Source organism: Triticum dicoccoides, chromosome 4A (genome assembly GCF_002162155.2).
Source record: "Triticum dicoccoides isolate Atlit2015 ecotype Zavitan chromosome 4A, WEW_v2.0, whole genome shotgun sequence".
Taxonomy (NCBI): Eukaryota; Viridiplantae; Streptophyta; class Magnoliopsida; order Poales; family Poaceae; genus Triticum; species Triticum dicoccoides.
The window spans coordinates 705,825,961-705,834,018 of record NC_041386.1 but is presented as its reverse complement, the minus strand read 5'-3'; the positions used below and the strand labels follow the sequence as shown (position 1 = coordinate 705,834,018).

Genomic DNA, 8,058 nt, shown 5'->3' with positions numbered 1-8,058 from the left:
TAAGCTCGAGGACTATCTCTCTGACATGGATGGATGGCACGACATGGTGGAGTGATTGTTGATATATGACAATGTGTCCGTTTAGTCCATACTTTCTATATGACAAAACTATGAGTTATGCACGGTGAAACTTTATTTGTGATGTAATTAAACCGTCCTCCTCCTCGACTAGCGAAGTTCACTCTAGTTAGGGCATTTTGGCTACGATGAACTTTGTTATTTATGCTTATGATATGTTGTTTCTATTTTTGTCAAGTCTGTCTCTTTCTGTTGCTCAACTATATATGTTGCATATCATCGACTCATGTGACGATGCAGGTGCATAGATCATCGATGGCGAAGAAGTGCTACGCCAGGATTATATATACGACGAGTGGCCGGAGTGTCAGGCCCAGGTGTACCGGTTTCCGGTTTCCGAGCAACAGGCAGTAGTTAGTTTAGGTTCACGCTAATGCGAGAGAGGGATACGAACTCATGTACTGCATAGTTCTGCTCTCACTCAAAGTGATAGCTCTTCTCGCGTATATCATTGTTTAGATGGATGACGATGTATTTGCAAGTAATCAAGACTTGTATCGCTATTTTCGAGATGATGACGAGAGACCATTTTGTGTTGGATGATGATTATGATGATGACATGATTTGATGAGACTAGTTGTATGTATATGCTATAATTACATTTGTATAAAGCCTATTCAAATACAAAACAAATTTGTATAAAGCCTATTCAAATATAAAACAAATATGCAGGAAAAAAAAAAACTAATAAAACTAGTAGTAGCGATGGGCAAAAGTTAGCAGTAGCGCCGCCTTACCAGTAGCGCTGGCCTTTAAAAAGCGCTGCAGATAATATCAGTAGCACTGTTCACAGAAACGCGTTGCAGCTATCCATGTATAGCAGTAGCGTGGGATGGCAGGCGCTACTGCTACACGTTAGCTATAGCACCTTATCAGTAGCGCACGGCCCCACGCTGCTGCTAGGCTTTTCCTAGTAGTGATTTCCAGTGGCCAAGCCAGCGGGAGTAGTGCGTGAGTGCTCCTATGGAGTAGTACGGCCGGGGCAAAGTTCACACACCCCACGCGTGCGCACGCCACTATTGTTTAGCTGGGTCCAATCGCGAGGTACACGCTATTGTTTAGACCAACCGCCCCGACTGACAAAGATAGGTGTACTTTCTTATTTCGAGAAAGTAAGAGATGCTTTGCCATGAGCTGCCACGTGGGTTTGCCTTCTACATATTGTAGATACATGATTACAACTTGTCTGCCAAAAATATAATACTACAGCAAATCAGTATACACGATCCTAAGATCCCTACACAATCGGAGATGATCATGGTGCTTGCGTTCAACTTCGAGCAACTCTAACATGGTCGCCATATTGACAACCTTCATATCACATAACATACATATATAGGCTGTCGAGGCAACGCATAACATAGGAACCTTGCTACACACATATCACTTCTTAACCCATATTTGCACCATGCTTGAGATCCAACCATACATGTGTGGGCAAAACATATCGTTGGACGATCATGCCAGAGTTGTCGGCTGCACAGCAGCTCCGTAAACATAGTCGCCATATATGGCAACTCCGAGCCCAGACATGGGGGGAGCTCTACAAATTATGGCGATCCCTGACAAGATGGCGACTTTTCTAAAGTGCCTTTTTAGACAAAAATCGTCCTAATAGCGGTTGTTATGGGGATTGGGCTGATATGACGACTCTGCTAATGTTGGTCTCATAATAGATTTGGCTGAGGAAATAAGGGTTCCATGTGGGAGAATAGCCCGATGCTAACCAAAGTACCGTCCCTTTGGACAGGGGTAGGGCTTAGTTAGGGCCTGCCCATGATTTTTGCATCTTTTATTTATTTATATGCTTTGGTGAGACTAGCCCAGTCCATCACCTACAATATCACCGGTAAGCCCACTAAACGAAGGCTCCGTCCTCTCAGGCCTCTTCCTATGCGCCGGTGCTAAGATGAGGTATTAAGCACATTAAAGAGTTAAGCAATTAAAGTCCCCAATGCAAATGTGCTTAACTTGTTGTAGCTAAGCAGCCTGCATTTAATTATTTAATAACTAAAGTTTTTCATGCATTGGTGGGCTTCTTTCATTTAAGTGTTCTGCCTAGGTTCACGTGCTTGGCATTGTTTCTTTCTGGGGTCATCACACCCATCTTTCTTCTCCTAATTACCTTGTCACTCCATATTTTTCACCTACATGGCAATCTTAGCACCTGTATAAGGTGGAGCATAGGGAGGGGCCTCACTCACAGACATGTAGCACCGGTAAGCAGGCAGGGCAGCCGCGCAAGCACACATCAGGGCGCGAACTGAGAAGCACTTGTCGGCTACACAGGCACAAATAATTTTCTTTCCACCCAAAAAATTTCATTTATGAGTCAATACCAATTCTCCTGTAGGTTATTGGCTAATGACGAATGCCTACAGAAACTGGTAGCATGGCTGAGAATTTGAATATTTTGTTTGTCTCCTTATAATGGCCGCTCAACTTTTTCTTTGAAGCTACGCCACTGCTGTTGTGGGCACATTAATTGCTCCGCTACATGCATGCACATATCACAACTGTACGACGAGCCAGCACAAGACCCATAATAAATGAATGCTAGGTACTGAGGTGCGTGGAGCGAGTATTTTGCAGCCCTTTTCAAGAGTAAAACTGGAAAATAAATTTCTTGTGATTATCTCCTTAATCGCCATGCTGAGAATTGCGCGTCCATTTTTTGCACTAGGTGGGAGTGAATGCTCACAACTTTTCCATCAAGATGTAATTAAAAAAACAATCTACATTGTCCTAAGATCCCTACAAATACAAGTTGTGTGTGAGGGGGGATCCCTACACAATTGGAGATGATCGCTAAGTGATCATGTACTATGTACGAGATATAACCACGCTAACACCCCCCACAATCTAAATCGGTTACAAGGTTGAGACTGTGTCTCATTATTTCTAAATGTTCTTCTCTTAGTAGGTTAAGTGAAAGCATTTGCTATTTGATCAGCCAAAGGCACAAACGAACATCCAATGCACACAGCTCCACTTCTCTCAAATGAAGTGAAAATCCGGTTTTATTTGCTTCAGCCTTGCATGAAACACTGGGTTTACAGTTATGTAGGTTGCCCCAAAGTTATCACACCATAGAACTAGTGGTCATGTGGAACTCCCAATTCTATAAGATCAAACTACACCCTAGGGACCTCAGTTGAGCCATTTGCAAGGGCTTTATATTCCGCCTTGGTGCTAGAACGTGACACTGTTAGCGGTTTCTGGACACTTCATGAAATCATGTTAGAGACAAGAAAGACAATAAATCTACTTGTGGAACACCTATCGTGGCTACACCCTACCCAATCAGCCTTTGTAAAAGACTTAACAATGTGGAATCTAATCAACGAGATTGAAGCCATGTTGCTAAAATACCCTTCACATATCATAAGATGCGCTTGACAACCTCTCAATGCACATCAGTGGGTCAAGTCAAATATTTCCACACCTTGTTTACAACAAAAAATATCAGGGCGAGTGAAAGTGAGATACTGCAATGCTCCAACCATACCGCAGTAGCTGAATGTATCATCCGAATTAGGGTGTAGATCCGTTGCTAGCTCATCTGCATACTTGCCCTGAGATAACACCATACCCCTAAATTGTAGGTGGCTTTCATCCCAAGGAAGTAACCAAGATGAGGAAGATCCTCATAGGGAAAGGACACATACAGAGTGTGAAGTATAGATCCACTTCTTGAGTGGAGGAACCAACAATGACAATATAGTAAACAAATACAAGCATATAAATAGCCATTGAACCTTGTTGGAAATTCAAAAAAGATGCATCTGCCTTGGTGCAGGATATCGCTGCTAAGGCAAGAGTAGCAAACCTATAGGGGTTGCTTAAGTTCATAGATAGACTTTCGGAGCTTGCAAACATGTTGAGGAAAGAAAGAGCCCTTGAAGTCGGGTGCCTATTGCATATACACATGCTCGTCATTGATCCATGGAGAAATGCATCGCTGACACTGATTTGCCAAGGAACCCAACCCTGAACCATCAAGACATTGCTTGACCTCGACAATCCACTTACAACCAACGAGGTTTGACATATGCGGAACAAGCGACCACATCGCAGTGTGCTGAAAGCAGATAACTCCTCTTGCCTGGTAATTCTTCAGGTAGGATCGACAAGCGCTAAATGATGCAATGACAAAGCTGCCCATAGGGAAATGTGTCACATAACAGTTTTTTTGTTGTGCACGAGCATGCCTGGGAACACTATGATGATACATTTAACAATATTCTCATGGACAATCAACAGAGTAAAAGAGGTAGAAGATGTCAGTGAAGCTCGCGGATTCCCCCAGATAGGCTATACCTACCGACCGCGAGAATTTTCTCCTGGACGATCCATCTATCTAGTGACGAAGTAGATGGCAACTCTAAGGCATCCACGTCTACCGGTCTAGTAGTACTGCAACACTCAGTGAAACCAACACAGAAGAATGCGCGGGGAGAACTAGAGAGAGAAACGGCCTAGCAGTGCCCCATTTTGATCAAATCTATACGGAGAGGCGGTGCCTGCCTATGGCCATCCACGCCCCTGTTGAAGGCGCCGGTGGGAGGGTGCGGGGGCTAACATAGTAGACCCCGTGAAAGCTGGAGCTTGGCGGAAGTCGTTAATAGCTCGGTGGATGAGATTTCCTTTCCCTGGCCTCGGAAGGTTTGGTTTTCGACCCTAAATCTAGCTACGCAAACACGTATGACTCGCTGTTAGTTATATTTTTAGGTTTTGTTAATTCTCAGTCTAGATAACCATTATTTTTTACGGTTTTGCTAAATCACATCTAGATGTGCTCTAAGTATTGCACATCTAAATCCTATGTCAATATTTTACACATATTTTTTGGATGTTTCCTTTTTTTTCGTTCCTTGGTGCACATTTTTTGCCGTGTTTATTTTCTTTTATGGGTTTTCAATATTTTTTCACACATGCTTCTTTTATGGGTTTTCAATATATTTTTCGAACGCGCATGTGTAACCATTTTTTGTTTTTTTTTCTGTTCCTTGGTACACGTTTTACGTTGTCTTTATCTTTCCTTTTACCTTTTGTTTTCACTTTTGTTCTTTTTCCGTGCCAGTTTTATCTTTCTGAATGGAACCTCACATACGGGCATGCAAATAGTTGCTCCCATTTTTTAACTTATTGCAGCGTAGCTTGCTGGAAAGGGAACATGTCGCGTCCTTAGCGCGTGCGCAGAGGCCTCATGTTGCATGCTCCACAGTTTGATAATAATTAAAAATAATTATCTTAAACAAATAAAAAAATCTCTTTCGAAAAGAATGAAAAAAATAGTCTGGAATGTGATGCTTGCAGCGTAATGTGCTTCCAGATCACACAATCTTCTTCAAGTCAAACTATTGTGATCTCGGTCCACATGATTCATGCTCCACAACAAGTAGTATAAACTAGAGAACCGACACAATTAGTAACCAATTAATTAATCCTTTCAAGATCAAATTAGCATCTTGAGCTGCTGGTGGGCACGTTGTGACTTATTTTTGTTTGATTCCTTGTCTCACAATTTTATTTCATTTCAAAGCTAGTTGTCACCCATACCGTGTGGTTTTATAGTGTATATATATATATATATACCAACATGTCAGGAGCAGAAGTGCACAACCACACCCACAACATTGTGACTTGTGAACGAGAGAGCCAAGTGAAGCAGCAAGCAGGTGAGGCATTTCGAGAGCAAGGCGTAGGGATGGGGTCGTTGGCGGCAGTTGAGAGGCCGCACGCGGTTATGATCCCCTACCCGGCGCAGGGTCACATCACGCCGATGCTGAAGCTGGCCAAGCTGCTCCACACCAGGGGCTTCCACATCACCTTCGTCAACACCGAGTTCAATCACCGCCGCCTTCTGCGCTCGCAGCCGCAGGGCGCCGTGGGCGGGCTACTTGGCCTGCCCGCGTTCCGGTTCGCTGCCATCGCCGATGGCCTTCCGCCGTCCGACCGTGATGCCACGCAGGACACCGTTGCGCTGTCCTACTCTACCATGACGACCTGCCTCCCGAGGCTCAAGGAGCTCATCATCAAGCTCAACGAGGAGGCCCGAACCTCCGGCGGCGCGCTGCCGCCTGTGACCTGCGTGGTGGCCGATGGCACCATGTGTTTCGCTCTTGTCGCCGCGCGCCAGCTCGGCCTCCGCTGCGCCACGTTCTGGGCCCCCAGCGCCTGTGGTTTCATGGGCTACTGCTACTACAAGGGTCTAGTCGAGCGTGGTCTCTTCCCTCTCAAAGGTATCCATGCATGTCTCTCTCCTCGGTTGATCATATTTTTGGTGTAGTATGATGTCTTGCACTCCCGAGTTTATTACATCGGAAGAACTTACATTAATAGCAACATATACTTACTGTAATTAATCTGCTGTTGGTGCAGATGAGTCACAGTTGACCAATGGATTCTTGGACACGATCATAAACTGGATTCCGTCGATGCCCAAGGACCTGCGGCTGCGTGACCTCCCAAGCTTCGTGCGCACCACGGACCCCGATGACATCATGTTCAACTTCTTCATCCACGAGACGACCGCCATGTCGCAGGCATCGGCGGTGATCATCAACACCTTTGATGAGCTCGACGCACCCTTGCTTGATGCCATGTCTAAGTTCCTACCGCCCATCTACACGGTGGGGCCACTCCATCTGACAGTTCGCAACAACGTGCCGGAGGATAGCCCTCTCCTCGGCATCGGCTCCAATCTTTGGAAGGAACAGGACGAGCCTCTCCGGTGGCTCGACGACCAGCCGCCGCGCTCAGTGGTGTATGTCAATTTTGGGAGCATCACGGTGATGTCAAACGAGCATTTGTTGGAATTCGCCTGGGGCCTGGCCAATAGCGGCTACACCTTCTTGTGGAACGTACGACCTGACCTTGTCAAGGGCCACGACAACGCCGTACTTCCGCCAGAGTTCTCTGCGGCGACGGAGGGGCGAAGCATGCTCTCAACATGGTGCCCGCAGGAGAAGGTGCTGGAGCACGAGGCCGTAGGGGTGTTCCTCACGCACTCCGGGTGGAACTCATCATTGGAAGGCATCTGCGGTGGTGTGCCGATGGTTTGCTGGCCCTTCTTCACGGAGCAGCAGACCAATTGCCGGTACAAGTGCACGGAGTGGGGCATTGGGATGGAGATTGGGGAAGAGGTGACCAGGGCCGAGGTCGAGGCCATTCTGCGGGAGGCCATGGAGGGGGAGAAGGGGCGAGAGATGCGACGGCGCGCGCTAAAGCTCCAGGAGAGCGCCGTTGCCTCAGCGCGGCATGACGGAAGGTCCATGCGCAATGTTGATAGGCTCATCCACGAGGTGCTGCTGGCTTGACGATACAAGCAAACTGGTAAATAATAAATGGTTGATGGGTGTGTAGTGCAATATATGGAGAAGTCAGGGTTGTCATTTTTTCAAAATAATTAAATAATAAATAAACGGTTTGAAGAATCCGAAGAGTTTATTAAGATGTAATCAATGTTTTTGTTTTCATATTTCAGTCATAGTTTGAGTCGTTAGTTACGTGGATTACCTTGGATATGTTAACATGCCGAAGACGATGGAAATATACATGTTTTCTAGAATTGATGAAAAGAAGCTTCATTTTGTTGCGAGATGGAAATACCTCCATTATTTGTAGGGAGTACCTAGAACTCATTTAGATGAGATATACTTTGGTCACATTCATTTTAAAAACACGAACAGATACAAACCACGTCAGCACACACGCTTCTTATAGCATCACATCCAATGGCTATAAAAGGTGAATGAGACCAAATTATATCTCATCTAGATGAGTTCTAGCAAAATTGTTATTTTATAACATTATTCACACGGTGTCCAACATTGATTCCAGAATTTGGCGTCTGCGCATGATTTCATTAGTTGATTTATATCGGTTTTCATAGCGCTAGCTTTATGTAGCAATAACCATGTTTCTTAAACATTTGTGCAATAATTATGTAGGCACTTGTACATAATTTGTTTGATC

The 8,058-nt window shown here is 45.1% G+C and overlaps 1 protein-coding gene across 1 annotated transcript; it reads left to right on the top strand.

The window, feature by feature from the left end:
* Positions 1 to 5,719: 5,719 nt before the first annotated feature.
* On the top strand, positions 5,720 to 7,508 carry LOC119289798 (7-deoxyloganetin glucosyltransferase-like). Its single transcript, XM_037569014.1, has 2 exons — positions 5,720 to 6,335; positions 6,463 to 7,508. The coding sequence occupies exons 1-2, from the start codon at positions 5,789 to 5,791 to the stop codon at positions 7,398 to 7,400; spliced, it is 1,485 nt and encodes a 494-aa protein (XP_037424911.1). The 5' UTR covers positions 5,720 to 5,788; the 3' UTR covers positions 7,401 to 7,508.
* The last annotated feature ends 550 nt before the right edge of the window (positions 7,509 to 8,058 follow it).

Bases quoted from the DNA above. Each gene is read 5' to 3' on its own strand.
- LOC119289798 (XM_037569014.1), top strand. From the start codon at position 5,789: ATGGGGTCGTTGGCGGCAGTTGAGAGGCCGCACGCGGTTATGATCCCC. The intron at 6,336-6,462 runs GTCTCTCTCCTC...CTGTTGGTGCAG, and splicing joins TCTCAAAGGTATCCATGCAT to ATGAGTCACAGTTGACCAAT.